Source organism: Monodelphis domestica, chromosome 1 (assembly GCF_027887165.1).
Source record: "Monodelphis domestica isolate mMonDom1 chromosome 1, mMonDom1.pri, whole genome shotgun sequence".
In the NCBI taxonomy this organism is placed as follows: Eukaryota; Metazoa; Chordata; class Mammalia; order Didelphimorphia; family Didelphidae; genus Monodelphis; species Monodelphis domestica.
The window spans coordinates 464,485,369-464,512,572 of NC_077227.1; the positions used below are offsets into that span (position 1 = coordinate 464,485,369).

At 35.7% G+C, this 27,204-nt stretch overlaps 1 protein-coding gene across 2 annotated transcripts in view; it reads left to right on the forward strand.

The window, feature by feature from the left end:
• Nucleotides 1–27,204, forward strand: part of ABL1 (ABL proto-oncogene 1, non-receptor tyrosine kinase) — a 232,155-nt gene that overhangs the window by 164,797 nt on the left and 40,154 nt on the right. The window contains exons 1-3 of one of the 2 annotated variants that reach the window (XM_007475160.3): nucleotides 5,122–5,658; nucleotides 17,311–17,487; nucleotides 18,249–18,544. In XM_007475160.3, the coding sequence (XP_007475222.1) occupies nucleotides 5,574–5,658; nucleotides 17,311–17,487; nucleotides 18,249–18,544 (558 nt within the window). In that variant the 5' untranslated portion in view covers nucleotides 5,122–5,573. Of the gene's footprint in view, nucleotides 1–5,121; nucleotides 5,659–17,310; nucleotides 17,488–18,248; nucleotides 18,545–27,204 lie in introns of those variants that run through there. The other variant, XM_003339625.4, reaches the window with a different exon arrangement.

Genomic DNA, 27,204 nt, shown 5'->3' on the forward strand with positions numbered 1-27,204 from the left:
ACTGCTAGGCATATACTTTGAAGAAGTCAGTGGCAAAAGGAAAGACCCTATATATACAAAGTATTTATTATAACAAAACAAAATACTGTGTTTTGATTTCAAGGCAGAAGAGTGGTAAGGGCTAGGCATGGAGTTAAGTGGCTTGCCCAGGGTCATGCACCTAGGGAGTGTCTGAGGTCACATTTGAACCTATGATCTCCCATCTCTAGGCTTTGCTCCCAATCCACTGAACCACTTAGCTGCCCCCCTCCAAAGTATTTTTAATAGCTCAATTTGAGATAGCAAAGAATTAGAAACAATTGATGACCTTTTAGGGAATTGCTAAATAAATTACGATACATGAATAGAATGGAATATCAAATTGTTGTAAGAAACTATGAATATGTTGAATGTAGGAAAAAAAAATGAGAAGAAGCAGAGTGAAGTAAGCAGAATAAGGAAATGAACAGAGGGTCAGATAGATGGCAATGTTGCTAGAGTGCCAGACTTGGGCTCAAGATGACTCATCTTCCTGAGTTCAAATCTGGCCCTAGATACTAGCTGTGTGACCCCAGGCAAGTAATTTAACCCTGCTTGCTTCAGTTTCCTCATCTATAAAATAAGCTGGAGAAGGAAATAGCAAATCATTCCAGTGTCTCTGCCAAGAAAACCAAGAAATGGGATCACTAAGAATTAGACATGACTGAAAACAACAACAAAGTGGAAAGAACAATTGAAACTGAATGCTCTGAAATCATAAGGACCAAATTTGATCCCAAAAAAAGAGATGAAAGAAGACATTTCTGCCTATCTCCTTTGAGAGGAGATATCACAAATAAATTAGAAGAATAGAAAACTTGTTACCTATCAGATTTATGGATAGAAGAAGAATTTATGAATAAACAAGACATGGAGATCACTATGAGATGTAAAACTATAATTCTGAGAATATTAAGTAGATTTTATAAAAATAAAATAAATATCGCCAAGGTTAGAAGGAAACCAGAAAATTGGAGGAAGATTTTTACAGACAACCTCTCCCATAGAAATCTCATATCTAAAATACGTAAAGAACTGTTAAGTTTATAAGAATGAGTTGATCATCCAGTTGATAAATGAGCAAAACATATGGACAGCTTTCTGATGATGAAATCAAAGCATATATAAACATATGAAAAATGTTCTAAGTCACTACTGATTAGAGAAATGCAAACCAAAACAATTCTGAAATATCATCTCACATCTATCTGATTGGCTAAAATGACAAAAGGACAAAGTGGCAAATATTGGAGGGAATGTAGAAAAATGAAGACATTAATACACAATTGGTGAAACTGTAAGCTGATCCCAACATTTTGGAGAGCAATTTGGACTTATACCTAGAGAATTATAAAACTGTATTATATACCCTTAGACCCAGCAATAGCATTTCCTGGGGGAGATCAGGGAAAAGGGGAAAAAATCCCTATACATTCCAAAATATTTATAGCAGTTCTCTTGTGGTGGTAAAGAACTAGAGATCGAGGGAGTGTCCCTCAATTGGGAATGCCTAAACAAATTGTGATATATAATTGTGAATAAATATTGTACCATAAGAAACAGTGAGCAGGCTAATTAAAAACAAAACAAAACTTGGAAAGACCTATATGGGATAATGAACAACAAAATGAGTAGAACTGAGAGAACATTATATACAGCTACAGATTTAATACTTGAAGGATAACTTATGAATGGCACTTCTAGAGAATGAACTGAAAAGTGGAAACATGAAATACATAATCTGTACATACATTTCTGTTCGCTGGATGATGCCTTACATGATGCAGGGAAGGAAGGGAGCAGATGAGATACTTGGAAATCAATTCTATTAATAAAACAAAAAAGAAGTGTGTGAGGGAGGTTGGGGTAAGGAGTGGGTTGAGGAGGTAGAGTTTGGCATATACAATCAGTTTTTGAAATATGTTCATTTTGTGGACTTTTTTTTTGTTTTCTTTTAAAATTATTTATTATAAGGAATGACTCCCTGTGAAGGGTGTAGGGAAGTGTATAGTTGAAAATGTCAGTGATATATAAAAACAATATATGAATAAAATTTTATTTTAAAAAGCAAAAGTATAGCTTCTAAACTGCACACAGTCTGGTATCAATATAGTATTAATATGTAAAAACAAAAAAATACTAATAAAATTTAATTTTAAAAAATGTGGCTTCCAAACTAGACACAATATAGTAATAGTATGGAATTAATCTTAGGGCTACTTGTGGAGAGTTTGAATATTTCTTCCCAGTTCCCAGAATTCTTTTTCAGAATAATTAATCAGATAGTTAACAAGCATTTATTAAGTACCTATTACATTCCAGGCTGTGTGATAAATGCTAGAGAATACAAAGAAAGACACCTGAAAAGATTTGAACATTTAGATGTATAAGGATTACTCTGAATAAGGGAATATTAACTGTCACTTTTCAAATTAGATTTCAGGGGTTGGATATTGGTAATATAAATTAGTTTTGTTACTACTAATAATAGCTAGCATCCATACAATGATTTAAGATTTATAGAGCACTTTGCATATTTTATATCATTTGATCCTCACAACAACCTTGGGAAGTAGGTGCTATTTTTATCCTCATTTTACAGATGAGGAAATAGATCCAAAGGGAGCTGAAGGAACTACCCGGAGTCACAAAGCCAGGAAGTATGTGAGGCACAATTCACTCTCTATTTTTCTGGATTCCAAGTCTAAGCATTCTTATCTACTTCCCTATAGATGTCAGATAAAAGGCCCATGGGTTATTGAATTGACAACACAAATGTAATTGGGAAATATTTAATAAAATAAATAAAAATTCAGTACAAATAGATAATGTTAACATATGGTCTTCTAAGCTAGTAGGCAGCCTGTAGGGATCCTTATGTAAGGTTTTGTGGCCCCCATTTCTATATGAGTTTGACACCTCTATGTATCTGCATGTGTAACAGCAGAATATGTGCTAGTAGAGGATTTAAATCTATTTGGAATTGATAATGTTCAGAGATATGGATTATATTATAACAAATGCCCATTAATAAGCACCTCTCAGCATTGGTCCATGGTTTGAGATATAGCACTTTAAATCTAAAATAGTATGTAATAATAGGTTATATGATATACACTAGTGTTAACCCTCCAAACCATATCCAGTCCAATCTTGAATTCTTGTGTGCTTTCTTTGGCAGACATAACCGAAGATCTTGTTACTTAATATGCACAATGCCCTGAAGATTTATCCAAGTTTGAGTCATTACAAGATAGACTAAAAAAATGCACTCAGCAGCAAGCAAGTCCTGCTTTGGTGCTGTCAGTGTTTCCTGACCTCCAAGTTTCCTTGTAGCAGATGAGGGCCCCCCAATACCCCCTGCCCCGGATCTTAACAAAGTAATTAAAACTGGAATCTTAACAAAGGAGAAGGATGTAATAGGCTTCTTGCTGTGGTATACAGTGAATCACATTTAGAAAGTAAAAAAATATTAGTAGAGAAAAGGAAATCTGTAGCCTATTGAGAATTTTTCTTGTGTTAGGTATGTCTCCATGTCCATTCTTTATTATTTCAGATGTATTTTGAATCCATGATGTTCCTGCTGCTGTGCAGCATTTTGCTTTGGTATCTAGAAGACATGATAATAACTCCCAAAAGTGGTAGAATGAGGAGGCAGCTTGCTTATTGTGGCAAGGGGCCTACCTGTACCTGGGATCATGAGACTTGGGGCTAAAATTTTTACTCCCAGTTACATAGCTGTGTGATCTAGAGAAAATTATTCATCTCTGAGCTTGTCTCAGACTAATAAGCCTCAGGGTTCCATTCATCTGTAAAATAAGTACATATGTAATATCTCCCTCACTGTGCGTGTGCATATGCATGTGTGTGTGTGTATATAACTATTTTTAAACCTTATTGTACAGAATAAAAATGATTTATTTGGTGGTAGTGGTGGTGGTAACATTAGAGCAAATTTTTAGCTACCTGACCACACAAAAACGCAAAACTGTGTTCTTCATGAATGTAAAAAGGCACTCAAAAGCCTAACATCATATAATATACATGTCATTTCATCTTGTGCCATCATTTTACAAAATCTCCACTTCCCATATGCCTTATCACTATTTTGAATACTGTTTAGCTCTACCCTAGGTCTAAGAAGAATAAAATAATTTAGAACCTAGATATGATTACAGTATTATGCATTATTCCATTCACAGTAAACATACAGTTTATTCATCCTTATGACCATCATAGAATTAGCTTGCATTGATGGTCCTGGTAGAGGTAATTCCACTGGAATTTCTGCATTATTCAACAGCATTCTTGAGACATAGGATGTGCTTTGGCATAAGACTTTGAGTGGAATTCTTCCTTATCCAGCAGCATTCCCAAGCCAGAGATTTGGAGAAACCTCAGGATGACATGAAGACAATTTAAGAAGTAGGGTGTTTCAGATTTATTGAAAAAGCATGCACTCCACAGCATGCATTAATGCATTAATGTGAATGCTATGATCAGTATTTTTAAATTGATGTTGCTGGTTTTCATTTTTCAGTCAACACATTGCAGTTTATAGCTTCAAATTTTCATTGTAAAAGGGAAATGCTCCAACATATGCTAGAAACCTGTTACACCATAGATTTTATGAGTCAAATGAGAGGCATTGTGGATTAGTGGAAAGAGTTTTGGATTTGAAATCAGAGTGGCCAAGTTAAAATCCTGGCTAAGAAAGTTCTTACCTGTGTGACCTTTTTGGCCTCCAGTTTCTTTATGTATAAATGAAGGATTTGGACTAAATTATAAATATGAGTATTTCTCACTGGTCGAGTCATTCAGCATATTTCTCACAAGAGCAAGCATAACACTCATCAAGCTTTAGAGCAAGCGTTTAGTTAAGAGGGCTGGATTTGATTTTGAAAAATTGTTGGGTTTTGGAGTGTGGTCCTTTTAAAGTATTAAGACAATTTTTATTGCTTTATTTTGCCCTAGAAATTTGTATCTACCATGGCGAGAGGGGAAAAAAACACCACACTGGGTAGCAAATTTGGAGAAGTTATAGGACAGCTGGAGAGCTGAGCAAAATCTGGTGGTTTTTCTGGTGCTCTATATGGCCTAGGTAACGAAGGAGTTAAGAATCCACCCACTTGAGCTTCTGTGGGCGTTACTAGCCTGCCTGATGTCATGAAGTCAGACAGCCCAAGCCTGAAGGGGGCCCTTTGTTGGCAATTTAACCTAGCACTTCTTTCTGACTCTACTGAGTGTTCGGCGGCCTGAGAATGAGGGGCGGGTGGCAGTTTGGAGGCTGCCATAAAGAATAACTGCTTTCAACTTTGTTGGTTGTTTTTTTTTTCTCCCGCCAAAAGAAGAGCCCCAAAGGAACAAGACGCTGTTCCACTTTAGTTACAGGCAACATGGGCACAATGGAGGACCCCCATTTCTGGGCACTTTAATGATCTAAAGCTTGCTGGATTTTCAGCCTTCTCAAAAGGATTTGCATGTGAGAGACTAGTCCAAGAAAAAGGACGGGGAGGGAGGGAAAGAAAACACATATCAAGGACGCTTTCTAACAAATGAAAATGTTGGAGATTTGTTTGAAGTTGGTGGGTTGCAAATCAAAGAAAGGACTTTCTTCTTCCTCCAGCTGTTATTTGGAAGGTAAGTTCAAGGCTCCGGCAGCTTTTAATTGGATTCAGAAGATAGGCTTGGGTCCTGAAGGCCTAGGGGCTAGATTCCTGAAGTCTGGAATCCCATTTGCTTAGGCCTCTCCCTAGTCAGCCCCATGGCCCTGCTTTGTGAGAAGAGTAACCACATTGTACGGATAGAGCCTTTCAGGATATAAATCAAGAAAGGATTTTAGTTCCTAGTATTATTTCAATTAGGTTAGAGTTGTAATTTCTGTGATAACCATTTCACAGACGACTCTGGCAAAAGGTTTTTAATGAAGAAGTTTTGATAAAGTAAAACTCAATAGCCTTGTCAGATGGCCAGATGAGTAATTTTCACCATCAATGGGGAACTATATGTTAAAAGTGTGAATCCATGTTTTGAAAACATGTGATTTGCATTAACTATCTTCTACAAGGAAGACATGGCTATACCATTTATGGTTGCAGAATTTCAAGTGCTCTTTCTGATCCTCTGGAAGTAGATGGGGGAAAACCTCATCTCTGTCTTATCTACAGGCCTTGAATTTGGTTGGAGGAATAACTTTCTTTTGTTGGGGAAGAAAGATAAATAATCTAGAAAGGAATTCTGAATGAGTCAAAGTACTTGGAAAAAGTATGTGTTCTCATTTCTTTTAATAACAAGGCCTAGTGCCAGGATCATTTCACTTTTGTCTTTCTGCCACCTTTCTTTTCCTTTACTTCCTTTTTTCCTTTCTTTTTTTCCTGTTTTAGCTTTAAAAAGGTATTAGATTTGGAAAAAGTAAACTGACCACAATAAGTAGTGGCTGGTGTAGCATTAGATGGCCATATTATGATTATTAATAATCCTTTCATCAGAGATAATGGAGATAACAATGTATCATTCAGAAGTCAGGAGTTTCCATAAGAGGATATAATCCCCTGAGGTACCTTTCAGGTCTAAGACATAATCCTAGGATTTTAATCTTGTTGAGTGTTAATTATCTCCTTGGAGCTGAAGTTTTTTATCTTTGCATACCAAAAGCATATCATAGTGCCTAGCACATACTAAGTATTTAATAAAGGTTATTGATTAAAATGGCATTAAGTAGTAAAGAGAGCTGCTTTTAGGAAATTGGAATTTTATTAGAGCCTATGAAGTTTTCTAGTTTTTAGATATATTTCTATTACCTTTCTGAGAAAAATTAAGGCCTCATTTATTTTCTGGCTCCATTTTCTTTTCTCTTTGAATCCTTTCCTTCCTAGAAGGATTCTATGGAGTCTAGGTATGCTCTTCTAGATTTTAAATTCCAGCAAGATAGGTTAAAATTGTTTGTTTTTATTAAAAACAAGTTAAGCACAGCTGTTTATACACTAGTTTTTTTATTTTGTAAGCGTGCTGTACTACAAGAAAGAAATAAAAAATTAGACAAGCTGAGAAAAAATCACAGCATTTTAATTGAGTATTTAAATCTAAAAGTTTTCTCTAAGTAACTATAGTTGTCCTCCACTAATAAAGTTTGATGAAGCTTAGTGTTAAAATAGCATTTGTATTCCAAGTAGCAGAAAACTTTTTACTAATTTAATAACTATTATAGACTAAGTATTATCTTATCAAAAATTATTTTTTACAGATGAGTCAAAGGTTGCTACATATTAATGCACAGTTCATTGGAACTGGAAAAAAACCAACATTCATTTTTTTCTATAAAACTTGAAAATGTTTTTGGTTAAATTGAATAAACCCTAGTCAAATTTCCCGACTGATGTTTTAAGATCTTAAAAATTCTCATTCTAAAAACTTTAGAATCTTGAAATAACTTACTAGTACTCAATAAGCACCATAATTTTAAAAAGTAACAAACGACCTCAAAAAAACCTTTTCATGCTATAGCATGTTGTTTTAGGCCTAAGTAAACATTAATCTGCCAGAGTAACTCAAGTTTCTAGACATTTATTCTTAGGAGATATTTTAGTACTGACATTAGATAGAAACAGAAATAGAACTAATGTTTTTGTAGTTGACTGTATTAAGTCTTAGTGATATGGACTTAAGAAATGGAAAGGTCATTAGTTGCTTGGGGAAAATGGTTGCCAACAGCTGGGTAAGTAATCTTACCTTTGTGTTTTCACCAATGTTTCTAGTCGGTCATATAATTGTTCCTACAGTGAATACATTTTCATACTTGTTCAAATGATGAACAAGTATTGGTTGAGCATTTTATTCCGTGCTTGATTTAGAATTGTTTCCTAGTTTACTGACCAATAAAATTTAGCACAATCAAATCTTCCATTATATCTCCACTACAGTTAAAGCAACTTGATCTGTTTATTCACAATTCCATCTATCTGAAGAAAGAATATTTCCCTCAAAAAAAATGTTCTTTTGAATTTAATGTGGGCTATTTTTCCCAGGAAAAAAGTGGATATCAATGGTAACCTTAAAATTCCAATAACTAATGATAGAAATAAGAGGATTCCAGCAGGAATAGAGGAGGAAGGGAAGGGAATATAATACTAGTAAAAACATACACCTTTAGCAATTAATTTGTGATGCCCAACTTCATGGCACTTAGGCTGTTTTATCTCTGGGACATTTAAGCCACATAATCTCTGGCCCAATCAATTTTCCAGTGAAGTGTTAAATTTTTTACATGTAATACTAAGAATTAATTTTTACCACTTTTTGTTTTACCAAACTAGATGGGTTGTTTTGATACATTTATCTTATGTACAATCAGTAATTATAACAATTCAACCAACTCTTTGAGAGCATTACAGATACGTATGCAGGGCCACTTTTAACTCCTTTTCTAAGTAACTGCTAGTTTTATATGGTAGCAGCAACACAGATACTTTTCTCAGAATAAAATAAGAATTTATTTAAGTGCCTACTATGTGCCAGACTCAGCAATTAGTATCTTTTTCTAAATTATGTTGCTTTTAAAATTAAAGGAAAATTCCCATGTAATGTCAAAGAAAATGAGAGAAATTGACTTATTTTTCCTAATGAGAAAGCCAATTGATCTATCAGGCAATCAGCAAACAGTTATTAAGTTCCTACTATATTGTTAGATATCCTTTACTTTACCAAAATGATATGGAGTCTTAAAACTAGAATGGGTATTACAACTGTTGGATATCCAGTAGAGAACATTTAACCCAACCAGTCATTTTCCAGATGAGGAAATGCTCCTCCAAAGGTGAAGTACTCAACATCTCTTGACTAGTTTATGGCAAAACTGGGACCTAAACTCAATTACACTGATTATGCAGTCAGTCTACAATGTCTCACTGGAACACCATCAATTCCATCAGACATACGGTGGAGTAGAGTGGAAAGGATGGTGGAGGGGGTATTCAGATAACTGGTTTCTCCCTCTTTTCTATTTACTGTGTTACTTACTATTAGCAAATCTTGTCCTCTTTTTAAGTCTCAGTTTCCTCATTTGTCAAATGGTAATATCTGCTCTGCTTCCTTAATAAGGCTCTTGGGATCTGATCAGATATTATCTGTGGAAATGCTTTTAAAAACCAGAAGTCTTCATACAAAGTTTAAGGTGTCTTTAAATACATTTAAGAAAATTCTTATTTAGTATTTTAGCAGTGTTGATATTGACATTTTCTTTTTCAGTTTAGTTATTCAGAATTGAGTTGAATTATCCATATGTTATATAGAAATGATTCATTTTCAACAAATAATTAGTACTTTTTGCTCTTGGTTTTTAAGCTGGAAAATTTCCTTGTCTCCTGACCCTCACTTTTCCCCATGTTAAATATTTTAGTTGAGGATGGGAAAAATTACATTGATGTACTTTTCACATTTTAGGTAACCTCTTTTCCCCCCTTAACTAAGATATCAACAAATTCCAGACACTTGAAAAACATTTTGAAATGCTAGTTCCAAATAAATAGCTTTCTTAGTGTGTAAAATTAAGCCACTGAAATTTGGAGAATGTAGCCCTTAGAATTGGAATAGAGAACTGACTTTTTTTTTAAAACCACTTCAAATATTGATGTCCAACTTAAATATTGTATTTTAAGTGATTTTATTCCATTCCCACCCCACCTCATTCTCAGGTTAAACAATGCCCGCAGTTTCTTAGTTTTAATTGTATTAAACTGAGAGCAAATAAATAGCCATTTTAGCCCTAGGTCCTTAGGAATAACAGACTTAACAGCTTAAAACTGTCTACTTTTTAGACCCAGAAGAAATGAATCTTCTCAATTGTCTCTGTTATTAAAATTGACTTTTAAATTCTACTTTCTCAACTCAAAAAAAGTAAAATGTTTTTGTTGTTCCCTGTGTGAGACAGAGCCTCTTTCTTCCTTCCCTCTCTTCTGACCTCTGGTCTGGTTCTTTGCCTTGTAATATGTTTGTAGATGGTGTTTATGTTCAGAAATTGTGATGGTCTGCTCTTTAAATGAAGCCAGTTAAACCGGGGTTGCTGCCTATTGGCCTTTTCTTTTAGGACTGTGCTAAAGGCAGTTTGTGTGGTTTCAATCTTAGTCTAAAACTCAAATAGAAGGTAACTAGCACTACTTTTGCTTCTGTATAGCCAGAAAGCATGGGTTTTCCTTTTCCCATTGTCATTGTATTGCATTTAATGTTATTCCATTACTTAAAGGTCTATATAGTGACCTTTCCTTCCTTCACTAGTGCCCAGGTCAAAATCTAGGAGACAAAACTATTTTAGCATCATGGTATTTTTTAATTGTATTTCAGAGGATTTTGAGACACAGTTTTGCCAAATGGATAGAGAACTGGCCTTTGAATCCAGAAGACCTGGGTTCAAGCCTCATCTCTGAGTGACTGGCTGTCTGACCTTGATTAAGTCACTTATCCAACCACTGTCTCAGGTAACCCTTTAAGAGTAGAAGCTGAAGGGGGCAGCTGGGTGGCCCAGTGGATTGAGAGCCAGGCCTAGAGATGGGAGGTCCTAGGTTCAAATCTAGCCTCAGACCCTTCCTAGCTGTGTGACCCTGGGCAAGTCACTTACCCCCCTTTGCCTAGCCTTTACTTCTCTTCTGCCTCAGAACCAATACACTGTTTTGATTCTAAGACTGAAGGTAAGGTATTGGGGGGTGTGTGTGTGTGTGTGTGTGTGTGTGTGTGTGTGTGTGTGTGTTTTTAAGTAGAAACTGAAGAGCAGTCACCAATCCTCATTGGTAGAGGAAATCTATACCCCCCCCAATACAATATTATTTATTAATAAGGGCATGAAATTTATTAACAGCATGCCTCCATTTGCCCCAGAAATACTCTTTGAGGGAATAAAAGAGCTTCCATACCTACGTCTATCTTCCTTCTGATTGGTCTGACTGTATATCGTTTGGAGCTCCCCTGGCAGCCCTGATCAGTGGATTATAGAGGAAACTTCTTAATTGTGTGTTCCTCTACTTTAAATTGCAGTTTCAGAATTTTAAAAAAGCAAACTGAATTAACAAGTTGTTGTTCAGTTGTGTTCTATTCTTTGTGACCCTAAGAACTATACTGGCCCTGGTATGTTTTTTGTTTTGTTTTTAAACCAATACTTTCTTAGAATCAACTCAGTATATTGGTTTGTGGGTTATATATGAGGGTTAAGTGACATGCCCAGGGTCGCACAGCTAGAAAGTGTCTGAGGCCAGATTTAAACCCAGGATCTCCTATTTCTAGGCCTGGCTCTCAATCCACTGAGTCCCCAAGCTGCCCTCTCCATGGGTTTTTCTTGGCAAAGATACTGGTTTTGCCATTTCCATCCAGTGGATTAAGGAAAATAGGGGTTAAGTGACTTGTCCAGGACACAGCTACTAAGTGTCTGAGGCTAGATTTGAACTCTGGCAGATCCTCCTAACTTAAGATCCAGCTCTCTATCCACTGTGCCACCAAACTGCCTAAATTGACAAATTTAAGTCTGAAATTCTTATTGTTATGGAAAATTAGTTAACTAACCTTGAATTAGGCAAATGAGGCTTATTAAATATTAATAGGTAACTGTGTAGATATTGGAACCAAGGTAACCAACAACTTTGTTATCCTAGCATATCAGGACCAAAATGAGTACAATCCATATTGAAAGAGTAGGAAATGTGTAATGAATGTTTTCAAACTATCATATGGCTAACATAAGGGAGGAGTGATTTTAATCCTTTGCAAATGGTTTAGGGCAGAATGAAAATATTTTCATATATTTCAGGAAATAACAGACAAATCATGAACTGCTGGCTTGATAAGGACTATTTCAACTTGACTCCAACTCAAGCACTAATTTAATCATCCCAACAATATGGTCATATTTTAGGGGTCCATTCTCATACCCTGCCTTATGTTCTCCATAGAGTGACTAAAGACAATGGAATGATCAACCCTAAAGGTCATCTGATCTAACTTTCTCACTTTACAGATAAAGAATTGAGTCTTGAAGAGGCTAAATGATTCACTATGGGTCACATATATAGTATGTGGCAGAGCCAGGATATCAACTATAGTCTTCTATCTTCAAATCCACAGCTTTTTCCAGTATTCCATATGCAAGTGTCTAACTTGAAGGGATATTATAATGTCCTCATATGTTTGTATAGTTTAGTTTTAGTTTTATGGTAAATAGTGGGAATTTTTTCTAATAAATGCATAATCTTTTTTGAAACAAGTGAAAATTTCTTGTATAAGTCCAACTTTTAAGTGTTTTATATTGGTACCAAAGATAAAAACATCAGAGTTCCCTTCAGAGAGTAGCTATTCAGTAGATGTTGGTGATGTGCTGCTTTGTCTTTTGTAATTACTTCTAATAATTAGTGACAGCTTTGATATTGAGTTTTATGCTATTTTGGTAGGGAAAGTTATGGCTAGTTTTAGAAATCGTTTTTTAAATTATTTTATATTTGTTTGGCATTTTAACGTTGTTTTATTTGCTCTTCACAATTGAGGGAGGCAGGTATTCTTTTCCATATTTAGCAGATGAGGAAACTTGAGTTTCACTGAGTAATTTACCCACAGTCATAGAGCTAATAAATGGTAGAGTGGAAACTAGAAAGACCTTCTGATGCTTGCCTGGTTTGGTTTCTTTCTATCCTGATTAACTATATGAATTGTTTCTGAATCAGCACAGAAACATGATCAATTCAGACACTGATAACACAAATTTATGTCAGTGATAGGGAAGCAAAAATCTTTTTACTTAATTCAATAAGTAAGATACATGAAATTTCTGGGTAAACAGTGCTACTTAAGGGGGGAAAAGTTTAAAGGCTTTATTAAGGATCAGTTTGTACTCCAACAAATAAGGGGCTAATTTGAAATAAATTTCTTAAATATTCCATAGATTTTCACTTTCAATTTGGCTTTTAACTTCTTTCCCTTAATCTCTCTTCCTCATTCAAAAAAGATCTAGATTAGTTAGATATTATTGGTCTGAATACTTATGAATATTTTAGATTGGTAAGTGCTGTGGTAATGTTATTTGAACCAATCTAAACAATCCTTTTCTCTATGGGGGAGGAAAAATTTTGTGCTTCAAGATCAAATTCTTTTTCTTTTTGAAGGCTTCCCAGATCTCAGTGAACTTCCTTTCCTCTCTTTCCACCTTTTAATTTTTTCTGTCTATACCATTCATTTGGCACATACCCTGCCTTGTTACCTCCCTGAAATTGTATTGTTATTTGGCTTTTTCATACTTCCTTATCTTATCTCCCTATTGCCTATATTTGAAGCTCCAGAGCAGAAACGGTTATCATTTTTTTCTTTGTGTTTCCTACAACACTCAGCAAAGTGCCCTACATACGCAGGAAGGACTCAGCAAAAATGGTTTTAATAGTAGCTAAGGGGGCAGCTAGATGACTCAGTGGATAGAAAGCTGGGCCTGGTGACCTGAGGTCCAGGACTCAAATGTCACTTCAGACGCTTCTTTGCTGGGCAAGTCACTTAACCTCCATTGCCTAGCCCTTACCACTCTTCTTCCTTGGAACTAATACTTGGTATCAATTCTAAGACAGAAGGTAAGGGTTTAAAAAAAGGTAGGTAAGGATGTGACTTGGTTTAGCTAGGATTTTTAGTTTGAAGCACTTTAGATCTGTTTACTGTTTAAAAAAAAATATATATATATATATATAATTGACTGGACACAGTGTACATAAAATGATCTCTGCATATGGTTTAGGCATAACGAGATTGGCCAAAGTCAAATGATGGGAAATGCTGTTTTTACTCTAAGCTCGTATTATAAAAAGTTATGAGAGATTCTTATAAACTGATTTGAGAATAGCCTGAGCATGATCTCACCAACTGGAACAGAGTATTAAATAAAACATTAAACCTTCCTTCTTGTAAGGATCTGTTTTATAGATTTTAAAATACAAGATATTCTATGAAGTAGGGAGAGCAATGAGCTGCCTATAAGGAAATAACTAGGGTAAAGTGCTAAGTGTTTAAATAATTGAATATGAGCAAAACTAAAAGGGAATGTGACCGTATTCATTTGGCACTTGTATATTCCCCACTCCCATGCTGAAATTTGCAAGGAATAATCAGATAGATAGCTTGAGAATAGATACCAAAATACAGCTAAGTCCTTCTATTTAGACAAAACTGAAACTTTGCATAAAGTGCCTATGGGAAACATGGGAACTTTTCTGGGATGCTTTTCCTAGAGTTGGAGGACTTTTCTTCTCCCTGGGATTGTGAAGTAGCAAGCCATTGAAGTTTATAAGAAGGTTACTTCCCTTGCTTAACTAGCAAGTCTTGGAAGTCTAGACCAGAAGTATTCTACATCTGAGAAGCTTTTCTATAAACATCTCTGATCTCTGACTGACTCACAGTCTTAGGGAAGTATTTATTATGTAGCATGGGAGAATTGGTTTCAAAAAACAAACAAACAAACCATGCTCTTAGAATGGAATTCAAACAGATTGCCCAACTCCAGATCAAGTGTATAGACTGGATAATACTAACTGGATTTTTTAGATATATATAATTGGGTTCCTGGAATAAGAGGGCTTCCAGGCTGATATAGTCTGTTTGTTGAATGGTTCAGGTTTGCTTTATGACTTTATTGGTAGGAGAAAGCCATTTTGGTGTGAGAATGACTATTTGAAAATAATTTTAAATATGCTTAGAGAAACCTTTTTTTTTATACTTGAGACCTTTGAGAGGAGGTTGGATGAGAAATTTCCTTTACTGAGGCAGATGATCACATCTTTGCATTTTACTGGCTTAAAGAATTGCCTGGTAGCCCAGAGAGGCTATGTCTTGCCTACTATGTAGTAGGGGCAGAATTTGAAATCAAGTCTTTCTGATTCACACCAGCTTTCTATCCATTCTACCAAGTAACCTCAAAGACACTTTCGAAGATGTGGTCATGAGTTATATTAAAATAAGAGATTCAAGGAGACAAGACAATTTTTACCAAAATCCATATAAAAATATAGTGCTTACTAAAATTTATTTCTTTTTAGGGATCTCCACAATATTCCAAAGATCTATAAGGAGAAAAAAAGAGAAAACTCGATTCTGTTTCTGCTGTCTTCTCAAATATGCAAGGGCATTCATGAAAGTTTGGGGACTTTTTAATAGTATAATGACTTACCAGTGGTACTAAGATTAAGTATTAGTAAGCAAGGAAGATTTCTGCATATTTTGTTCAACTTTTGTTTTGTAAGTGGTGATTATTTTTAAGCTTTGACAGTGGAGTTTGTTATGAAATGAAGCAAGAAATTTGGCATTTGTACATTGTGAGTCAGTTTTGACATCAGTCTGGATTGGGAATTAAATAGAGGATTCTGATGTTGGATTGTGGCTGTACTCCAGTATCTTGATTCAGAGGCAAGCCTCCCCACTAGGTTTCAATCATTAATTTTTGGAGTAGAGAAGAATCTAAGTAGGAAAGTTGGGGGACTGCCTTGGATTTCCTGCCTTCCTGTTGAATCAGAAAGCAGTGGGAGGGCCTTTCCTTCCTATGAAAGGCCATATCCTATTGCCTAAAATTTTCAGCATCTGCCTCCATTTTGCAGGATAGCTCCTCAGAGCACTTCTCTCATCAGCACTTTGAAGTGTCAGTTGTCTTCTGGCTGTCATTTACATTTTGCTGACTCCAGGTCTTTTTCAGTCATTTCCTCATCTCATCTTCACCCTCCTCCCCCACTTCATCCTGAAATTCCTTTTATAAAATCATTGTTGTGTAGGAGAGATCATCTAGAATCATTTGAGGAAAAAACAAAAACCTTTTCTATGGTTGTGATTTGAGTTTGATTTCCAGAGAATGCACAAATCTACCTGGGCTTGAACACATGTGTTCTATGAAACTTTGGAGGTGTCAGAATCATAGATTTAGAACTGGAAGGGACCTCAGGAGTCATTTAATCCTTCACTTCAATGCACAAATGAAAAGTCTGAGGCCTGGGAAGTTGATATAACATATCCACGGTCATCCAGGGAACACATGTAGGACTGCAATTTGAACCCACAAAGGTCCACAGTGTAAATATTCTTCACTTCTGGAGTAGTGAGATGTTTGTGTTTATTGACAAGGAAAAAGAGACTTTATGTATGTTTCTCTATCTTGCTTATATATATATATATATATATATATATATATATATACTGCAAAAGCAAGTTTTTCTATTTCATTATTTGTATATTTCTCTCATAAATAGCTAGTTCAGGGCTTACACTTCTCCCGATTTAAGTATAACAAAGATAGTTAATCATATTTAATATTTCAAATCCTGTAACATAGATACTAAAAAGAACAAATGCCTCATATGTCATTAGGATAATTCTATAATACAGAAAATTTTAATGTTAGAATGGAACATATTTCTTTTCTACTTCCTTTTACTATCATAATTTATAAAGTGAGATTATCAGATCTGGTGAAGATATAGTCTGAGAACTTAAAAAAAAAAAGTCATCTTTGAAGATTTACTTCACTGAAAAGTCTAGAAACCAAAACTGAAAGATTTCCTTCTGACTTATCCTCCTCCCTAGGACTCCCCCCCCCCCCAATTGATGTTGGTTTGCATTCTAAAAAGCTCCAACTTGTTTCAGAATGTGTGATGGTTCATCCTTATTCTGAAGTAACCAAGCTTAGATCAGAGCTGAGCACATCCAGTTGTCTATAGAAGTAAATATAAAAACTAGGGCTGTTCCTGAGTCAAGCTTAATAAGAAAATGCTTTGGTACTCTTTTGGTTCCAGGAAAAGGAAGGTTTGAGTATGATTTCTTTTTTATGACAAATGAAATATCTTGTTTTTGTATAGGATCCTAGAATTATATAGATATAGTGTTAATAGGGGTCTCAGAGGAAACTAAGGCCCAAAGCAGGAAAAATAATTGCCCAGGGGACACACAAGTATGAAGTAAAATTTGAACCCAAGTTCTCTGATTCCAGAATCAAGGATTTCTCTGTCCACAGTGTCATACTACTGTTGGTTCTTGATTCTGTCGGGTACAAGATTCCTTCAACCTCTCTAAATTCAAGCTCATTTTTTAGGGTATTTTTTTTAAGTTCATAAACTCCTTATAGAGCCAGTCAAAAAATCACAGATCCTATATTAAGAGAGCACTATTGACTAGAATCAATGGAAAGAAAATGATCAGTAGCCACTAAGGGGAGCTGGGGTGACCTATCTTTAGAAGCATCTTGGAGGGTAGACAGGATGTCTTCTTCAGACAAACATCCTTACCCTGGTAATTTTTCTCTTCCAGAAGCCCTTCAGAGGCCAGTAACTGCATCTGATTTTGAGCCACAAGGTCTGAGTGAAGCAGCTCGTTGGAACTCTAAGGAAAACCTCCTTGCTGGTCCCAGTGAAAATGACCCTAACCTTTTTGTTGCACTGTATGATTTTGTGGCCAGTGGGGATAACACTCTAAGCATAACTAAAGGTAAGAAGACTGTGTGTTGCTAACAGTGATTTTAAGAAACAATATTTAGAGAAATTATAGTTTGAACTGACCACCACTTTGGTCATTTAAATAATAGATTTAAAGTTTGGATTAGGAAAAACTGTTAGAAAGTGATGGAAATGGGGGGCAGCTGGGTAGCTCAGTGGATTGAGAGCCAGGCCTAGAGATGGGAGGTCCTAGGTTCAAATATGACCTCAGACACTTCCCAGCTGGGTGACCCTGGGCAAGTCACTTGACCCCCATTGCCTAGTTCTTACTACTCTTCTCCCTTGGAGCCAATACACAGTATTGACTCCAAGACAGAAAGTAAGGGTTTAAAAAAAAAAGAAAGAAAGAAAATGATGGAAATGATTTTAGTTAAAGACTTTAAAAATTTATACCACATTAATACTTAAGAAAAATAGAGGTTCGTTTACAATGTAGAATAAAATTGAACTAGATATGGAAACATTTTGATTTCTCTCTTTTGTTATTGTATCCATATCCATGATAAACGTATAATTTTTAATAAATGACTACTATCAGAATGGAGCACATTAGCCATAACATCTAGATACGTGGTTTTATCACATGAACACATTCATCTAAAAATAATTTTTTTTTTGCAAAAGTGAACTACATATTTAGAAATCTGAAGAAATCAATATTGAGTAATTGCATAAGAATAAATAGGTATGAAATAACATGCTGACCTGGAATCCTATAGAGGATGATATATATAACTTGATTTTCTTCCAAAGGTGAAAAACTCCGTGTCTTGGGCTATAATCACAATGGAGAATGGTGTGAAGCCCAAACCAAGAATGGACAGGGCTGGGTCCCGAGCAACTATATCACCCCAGTCAACAGTTTGGAGAAACATTCCTGGTACCATGGGCCTGTGTCACGAAATGCCGCGGAATACCTACTGAGCAGTGGAATCAATGGCAGCTTTCTGGTTCGAGAGAGTGAGAGCAGCCCAGGCCAGCGGTCCATTTCATTGAGATATGAGGGAAGGGTGTACCACTACAGGATAAACACTGCATCTGATGGAAAGGTAGGATTTTCAGAAAAGTCTGAGGTGGTACAATAGGAACAAAGAATGCTAAAGTCCAACTTTGAGCCTGTACACTTATTATTTATGTGACTCTGGGCAAGTTGTTTAACTCCTATCTGCTTAATTTTCTTGTCTATAAAATGGGATAATAGTAGTATTTTCCTCCTTCTATTGTCAGATGCAGCTAGGTGGCTCAGTGAATAGGGCCCTGGACCTGGAGTCAGGAGTACCCACATTCAAATCTGGCCTCAGATGCTTAGTAGCTTTGTGACCATGGGGAAGTCACTTAACCATTTGCCTTGATCCACTGCAGAAGGAAATGGCAAACCACTCCAGTATCTTTGCCAAGAAAACTCCATGAATAATGTAAGGGCTAATTGATAGGAGTTTGGCAAAAGTAAGGAGGGCAGTTTGATAAAACACTTAGTTTCATTTGAGAAGTACAGGTAGAAAATAGAAAGGAGGAAAGAGAGATTATTATTCTAATACCTTATATACCTAAATTCTCTTATACCTAAATTATACTCTTATACCTAAATTCCTAATCCTAACTAAAATTTCTAAAAACCCTACTCTAACTCCCTTCAAGGACAGGTTCTTCTGCCTGGCCAGACCAGGTCTAATCTAACCTACTCTACCTGTAAATTTATTCACTAACTACCTACTTATACTAATAAATAAGCATTCATCACCTACGAACTCTTTAAATCCATTTCTCTGTCTCAACTGTCAGTTGTTAAAACTGTCAGAGCCTAAGAGACAGAGAACCTCCTCCCTCAAGGTCCAGAGACCAGAAGCCCAATTGTAACTGTTTCCTTCCTTATAAATCTTCCTTATCTGCTAGGTAATCTTCAACTCTCTCTCACAGACACCTGCAGGTTCCTACTTAGAATCCTTCTCTCCCTGACTCTTTAAAGAGACAGAGGGAGAGATTAAGAAAATCCTTTTAATAATAATGTGGTCCAAAGGGTCACAATGAGTCATACATGGCTGAACAATAACAACAACCTACCATTGTTATAAGGATAAAATAATTTACTATGTGGTACAGCATGATGAAAACCTTAAAGACTTTAGAGTAGGGCCCCTGTATCCTTGGGGTATACATTCCAATACCTACCACACAAATGTCTGCTGACACTTATGTACAAGAAAGTTTAATTGATAAAAACTAAACATACAGTAAGACATTGCCAGCATTAAATACAGTAATAATAAAGTACACTGACCATTATTATATATAGTGGTCCTCCCTTGACTTCAGGGGAGAGGCTCCAAGAACCCCCAGGGCATATCTGGAACTGCAAAGTTCTCACTTTAACTTTTAATACTTATGTTAACTTCATTGTATAGTACTGTGTTTTCTCTCCCCATTCCTCCTGCCCCTTGTTCTGCTGCCTCCCATACCATCCCTCCCCAAAATTACTTTTTAAAAATCCCTCTAAGAAAAGCAGAACTGTTAGGCATAGAGATTGCTGATGCTTTGCATGGCCACCTCCTCATCCAATGGCAGGTCACTTCCTCCCTCCTTCCCCTGAAATGACCTTGAGTAACTAAAAACAAGTAAAGTGAAACCTTAGATAAGGGGGACTACTGTATTATATTAATTAGTAGTAGTAGTAGTAGTAGTAGTAGTAGTAGTAGTAGTAGCAGCTATAGTTATAGTTATAGTTATTTGCCTGAAGTCACACAGCTTAACAGATTAAGCATCAAACCTCAGGCCCCTTGATATCAGTTGATATCTCCACTAGACCAAAGGATAGGAATAATCTTTAATTGGGAAAGCCTTAATTTCTAGTTCATGCTTAAACGCCCCCCAAAAATAATAATAATGGGTAGGTTATGATATAGATAGGGGAGGGAGGAAGCTCGGTGGTATAGTTGATAGGATTCTAGACTGGAGTCAGGAAGGCCTGAGTTCAAATCCAGCCTCCGACACTAGCTATGTGACCCTGTGCAGATGGGAATAATAATAGCACTTACCTTGTAGGGTTGTGTGATTATCAAATGTGATGATATTTGTTAAACCAGTGTTTGGTATAGCGCTTGGCTTTTTTAATTAAAAAAAAAAATGTTTTTTAAACCCTTACCTTCCATCTTGGAACCAATACTACATGTTGGTTTTCCAAGACAGAAGAGTGGTAAGGGCTAGGCAATTGGGGTTAAGTGACTTGCCCAGGGACACACAGGTAGGAAGTGTCTGAGGTCAGATTTGAACCTCAGGACCTCCCATGTCTGGGTCTGGTTCTCAATCCACTGAGCCACCCAGCTGCCTCTAGTAAACTCTTTATAGATGTTAGATATGATTATATATAAAAGATCAGAATAAGGGAATTTTACATGAAACTCTTAAGACTATTTTGTATAGCTTTCAAAGCTATTCTGTTCATCTGGCCTTTTTTTCTGATATTCTCTCTGTGCTTTTCTCTCCATTTGGGAGGGGAAAAAAAGATTCTCCAGTGACACTCTTGTCTTTTCTCTTCCCATTCCTACTTCTGTTACTCTATTCTTACATCCCCTTGTAGGCTCCCCCCATCATGGGGGAAGGAAAAAAAAACAAAACACTTTTAACCAGTATATACAGTCAAGCAAAACAAATTCCTAAATTGACTGTATCTGAACATTTATATCTTAATATTCATCTTTATTCAGTCATCTCTCTGTCAGACCGTATCATCAGTACTCAATAATCATGTTTTGTCATTCCATTGATCAGCATTCTCAGGACTTTCAAAGATATTTTTCTTTATAATATTATATGTAAGCCATTCTCCTAGTTTTGCTCAGTTCATTCGGCCTCACTTCATCTTCTAGGTCTTTCCAGGTATTTTGAAATAGTCTGTTTCATAATTTCTCACAGAACAATACTATATCCTAGGGTTTGGCTCAAGGGCCAAATATAGGTCATTGCTTGTTTTTGTGTGGTCTATGATCTAAGAATATTTTAAATTATTTTTGACTTAGCTCATTTACCACATAAAAACAGACTGAAAACAGGCAGTCCTGGGTTCAAATCTAGCATCTGATACTTCCTATCTGTATGACCCTGAACAAGTCACTTAACTAACCCCCATTGCCTTGCCCTCAGTGCATTTCTGCTTTGGAATAAATACATAGCATTAATTTTAAGATGGAAGGTAAGGGTTAAAAACCCCAAACAACAATATTTACCAAATACTTGCTATATTCCATTATATTTATAATCATAGGATATCCCTTCATTGTCTATTTCTCTGTTTCTACAAAAAAGAGCTTTTAAAAATATTTTTATACAGAAATCTTTTTACTTTTTCTTTGATCTTTTTAGGGAATAAGTCTAGTAGTGCCATATTTGGGTAAAAGGATATATTGAGCTTATTTGGGGACATTGTTCTAGATTATTTTCTGTAATGTCTGTACCAATTCTTACCTCCACCAGCATTGCATCAGTGTACCTTTTCCCACCTGCAACTCCTCCAGCAACTGTCTTTTTTTTTTCCCATGAACTTTGCCAGTCTGATGGCTTTGAGGTGGAATATCAAAAGTTGCTTTGATTTGAGTTTTTCTAATTATTAGTGATTCGGAATGTTTTAAAAATCTGATTGTTACTAAGCTAGCATTTCTTTTTTTGGAAACTGCCAGGTCACTTATTGGGAAATAAATTTCATTATTCTTTATTAATGTGCTGGCCAGAGTCATATTTTGTACAACTCCAAAGAACTGTACTAATACTTTTGTTGTATTGGACTTTTGCTTGTGTAGATAATTTTTGAAATACATGACTTATCAGTTGGGCTTTGGAACTGCTTTTATATATTTATTTTTATCTTAATCTTTAAAAAAGGGCTAAGCAATGGGGGTTAAATGACTTGCCCATGGTCACACAGTTAGGAAATGTCTGAGGCCAGATTTGAGCCTAGAACCTCTCATGTGTAGGCCTGGCTCTCAATCCACTGAGCTACCCAGCTACTCCCTTAATGGTATTTTTGTAAGGGATTTAGGACTGGATAACTTAGGTGGTGTAATTGAACTCTCAAGAGTTGGTGGGTAAGGCAGAAAAATAGTTTCCCCTGACCAGCTTAACCAGAATTTTCTTTGTTTCAGAGTATGCTATTTGAAATAAGTTAGAGTTCTGTTTTTTTTTTAAACCAATATCCATTGCATTAATTCCTTTATTTTTTCTCTTTTCAGTTATCTGCCACATTTAATACAGTTCCTGTGTGTACTGTGTTCTTATTAAATGTTAATATCTGCTAAGACTCTAGACATAATAGCTTTTAGCTCATTACTTTCCTATAAGTCAAGAAAAGTCTAGACTTTTCTATCTAGGTGTTGCCCTGGAGGTGTTGACATTTTGGAAGACTTCCTCAGTTTATTTGTAGCCTTTACTGCTCCAAGGACCACCTCTTATCTAGTTGCTCTATTCCATACACCTCAGGGTATCTTTGAAGCTGAATATTTGGATCTCAGCATTGTTTAATTAGCATTGTTAAGAATGGATGCAAATAATTGAGGCCCACTATGACAATATATTAGCTGATTTTAAATTCTTTTAGAGAAAAAAAGAATTTAAAAAGTGATTTCTAGAGATTGAACTAGGTATATGATGGTGCCACATTCCTAAGCCTCCTCCATATAGAAATCAGGGGTATGCCAGCCAGGTTGCTTTTCTTCCAGACTACTCATCAGGATTACTTTTGTCAGATTATATTCACTCCTAGATAACAGATTAAATTTCTAGGTAATAATCTTTGTTTTTCTGCTCCAAAATAAGGATTTTTCTTCCATCATCTGTCTGAGTACCTGGAAACACCTCAGCCTTTAGTGTCATTAGTCAGCCCATCTGAGGAATTTAATATCCACATTTGGGATGAATGGCTTTGGTGGGATCATATCCTATGACTGAGTGAAAACAGCATAGGAAGGGAGAGGTATTGCAAAAATGTGTGGAACAACTGCTGCTTGGCATTAAAAGTATGCCTGACATAGCAGAGCTTTGATATAGTCTTTTGCAAGCTTTCAAAGAGAAATTTTAAGGGTGATTAGGAGGGGAAGGCTGAATTTGACTACATTTAATTATTCTTATTTTCATATTAGCTAATCTTTAAAAAATGTATGGGAGTAAAGCAGATTTGCAAATAAGTCCCTTAAGGATTTTTCTTTTTGCCTCCACCCTCTTGGCTCATCTCTCTCTGTGTTCCTGGGTTTTCATAGAGGAGTTTATAAATTACTATTTCTAACCAACTGACCCAAAGCTGCCAGACCTCCACAGCTAGTCTATTCCAGAAAGCTTTTGTTGTTTTGAATTAGAAGCTCATACTCTCCTGTTCCTTAATGGAGTTGAGCAATCATTTTCTGGTTGACTTTAAGATCTCTTAAGTTTTTATAATAATTATTACTGAAATTTTTATTACAGGTCTTAAGGTATTTTTAGAGTTTAAGGCCATGGTTTGAGAGTGATGTTCAAGTTTGTGATTTGGTTTATTTGTTCATTTTTTTAAGGTGTTCTGGTTACTTTAGGCTGTGTTTTCATTTATTCAAGTTAATTGTAGTTCCCAAGTTGCCAGTACTTCCTTGGAGTCCTATTTTAAACCTTTTATTCTTCTTTCCTGTAAAGACAAGTTCAGTAATTCATTTTAATTTAATTTTTATGGATTGCTTTGATGGCAAGTTAGATATATTCAGGTTGATAAGAATAGAATCTAGGCAAAAAACATAGCAAAAAAACTCAATGATGAATCAATTCTGTAATCTTTCAAATTTTCTAGATTTTACTTAAAACCTTAGTAAGTGTAGTAGGACTAGAGCAGAGCTAGCTAAAATACAACTAAATCTTCCCACATAGAAAAGGTTAGAAAGTTAGTATCAGAATTGGATTTATAGCACTAGTGTGCTGGTAAATTTTAACAACTGGCTCTCCAGGGGAAAATTATACACAGCACACTTTAAAGTATAATCTGCATTATTAACATTTTCTCTACTTTTTTAACAAACAAAACAATAATTTTAGCCCTGATTTGTAGCTTTGTGCCAGTTTCTGAGGTGTAAAAGCTCACACTGAAATTTTAACAGTTGGTTCTTAAGCACTGTCTGCTGGCTCCAGTATACCTTTGGCTTACAGCCTTCCTAATAGTATTTAGAAATTCACAAGGGAACATCAACTCTGGGGCAAAGCAGCCTGTAAACATTGTATGTGAGCAGTGTGACAGCAGCATTCTACTTTGCCCAGTGCTGCATAAGTTAAGCTCAGTTAAGCCTCTGTGTCTGGTTGTCAGCAGTAAAGAGTGGTCTTAAATTTTTTTTTTTGACAGAAAGATCATTTTTGACAGGAAGACTGGGACGATTATAAAGAGGTAGTTCCTGGAAATGCACTGTATTTATGAAATATTTCATAGCCACAGTACCAGGCCATTCATAGCTGGTAATTTCACTCTTTTTCTCCAAACATACTATGAATTCCTGATAGAGATTGCAACTCATCAGCATAATTCTTCTTCAGAGAGCATAGTATAGGACTGAGGAAGGAGGACATTAGCCTGGACAATTAGGAAATGGTCATGAACAGAATATACAGTTTAAGAATATACAGTGGTTTTAATGTTTAATGAGTTTTAATATGTAAATTTTATAGTGGAAGAGGAAATAAGTTGCTGGAACTATAAATTTAATTATGGAAAAGGATAAAGCTAATCTTTTCTGGGAAACATGCTATAATTCTGAAATCTCTCAATGTGAGGGAAGAAAAGAGGTCTAAGAACACAATCTGTATAAATAAAGACTTGGGGTAACAATTCTGAGCCAGAGAAGGAATGTGATCTTGTGGTATCAGGTAGAACTACTTGTATATAAACTCTGTGCTTTATATTATAACCAAGAGAAATTGGTCAAAGTGCATTTCTCCCGGATGAGTTTGCTCTATCACCAGCAACCATATACATCTTCTGTCCCCTATGATTACATGTTAATATGAAGAATTTATTTATTCTAAGGACAACTTGTAGAATTTGTATTTCCCTGACTCTTTTTCATAATGTTAAAATTACACTATTAACTAACTAAAGAGGAAGAATTTAGAGCATTATTAGCACTTTAGTGAAGTGATTAGACCTCTGTTGGCTTCTCCTAGGATTAAGTGTCTCTTACCTTCCACTTAATTTTCTGTATAAATCATGCTAATATTGTTAGTACCTCATAGAAGGGAACACTATACATAACAATATGTTATACAAAACATATATCTGAGAAATCCAACACACCAATTTTTTTTTCTCAAATTGCTAGTCCTGGATGTCTGTGTTTATGTATGACTCATGATGTTATCATTTCAGAATTCACTTTGTGGTTTCTCTTCAAGTGCTTTGAAGAAATCTATTGATAAATATGCTTGGACCATAGTTTCCCCTTCTAAGCAGTTCAAAGAATATTACTATTCAACAGAAATACCATGCTGGAATGGTGTACTCCTGTCTGTAAATGTTGGTGACCTATTCCTGTTTCTATTCCAAGAATATACTTTGCTAAGCTTTCCAGCTGAAAATGTTATTTTGTAGAATTGAATTAGATTGATTCACAAAGGTTCGTAACCCAGAAGTCTATCTTACCAATTGTAATTCATTTTACTCGAGGAATATTTAAAATTATCCTTATCAACATAACTAATTTCTAGCCTTTTGTGGGTTCACGTCTAAATTTGCTTGAACATTTTGCCATCATTTCTTTTTAAGTTTTACATAATTTCTTTTTTAATTGCAAGGTAATTGTTTTATTGCTCCCTTCTCCTTATTATAAAGTTAGTTGCTGTCAATAAGCAGTCTTGTATGCCTGTAGTGAGTATATCTTTGTTCCATATGCATGTTATGAGGAATTATCATCCTTTTTTTTTAAATTAGGAAGCAGTATTTTACTTCCCTCATTTTACTTTCTCCTGTGAGACAAATAGCTACCAACATGCACATAATTTCTTTTTCTTTACCCCCTTCCCTTATTCATTCTCTTTCTTCTTGATTTCCATTCTTCCTTTCCCTTCTCGCATTTCCTCCTTTCCTTTAAAAAACATAATGAAAACATAAGAACTTGTTTTTCAGATCAACAGATTGGGTTCTCTTTGCAAGTCATTGATCCTGCCTGATTGGGTACCTATTTATCCAACAGTCAGTAAATATTTATTAAGCACCTACTCACCTACTATGTGTCAGGCACTGTATTAATCACTGAGAATACAAAGAAAAGTAAAATGCAGTCCTCATTATCAAAGAGCTCATAGTCTAATGAGAGAGACAGTGAGGAAACAGCTTTGTCCAAACTACATATAAGGAAACACTGGAAGTAATCAACAGAGGGAAGGCACTGAGAGATCAGGAAAGAGTAGAAGAAGGAGGGATTTCAGTGGAAATGTGAAGGAAGCAAGGGGAGCCAGAAAGTAGAGTTGAGGGAAGGTGTTCCATGTATGGGGAACAGCCACTGAAAATGCCTAGAGCTGGGAAATGGAATGTCTTGTTTGAGGAATAGCAAGGGGGCCAATGTCACCCGATTGCAAAGTACATGGAAGGAATATAAGATATAAGAAGTCTGGAAAGGTGGGAGTGATGTATGCCAATGAAAGGCTCTGAATGCCCACCAGAGGATTTTTGTATTTGATCCTAGAGGTGATAGAAAGCCTCTGAGTTTATTTACAAACTATT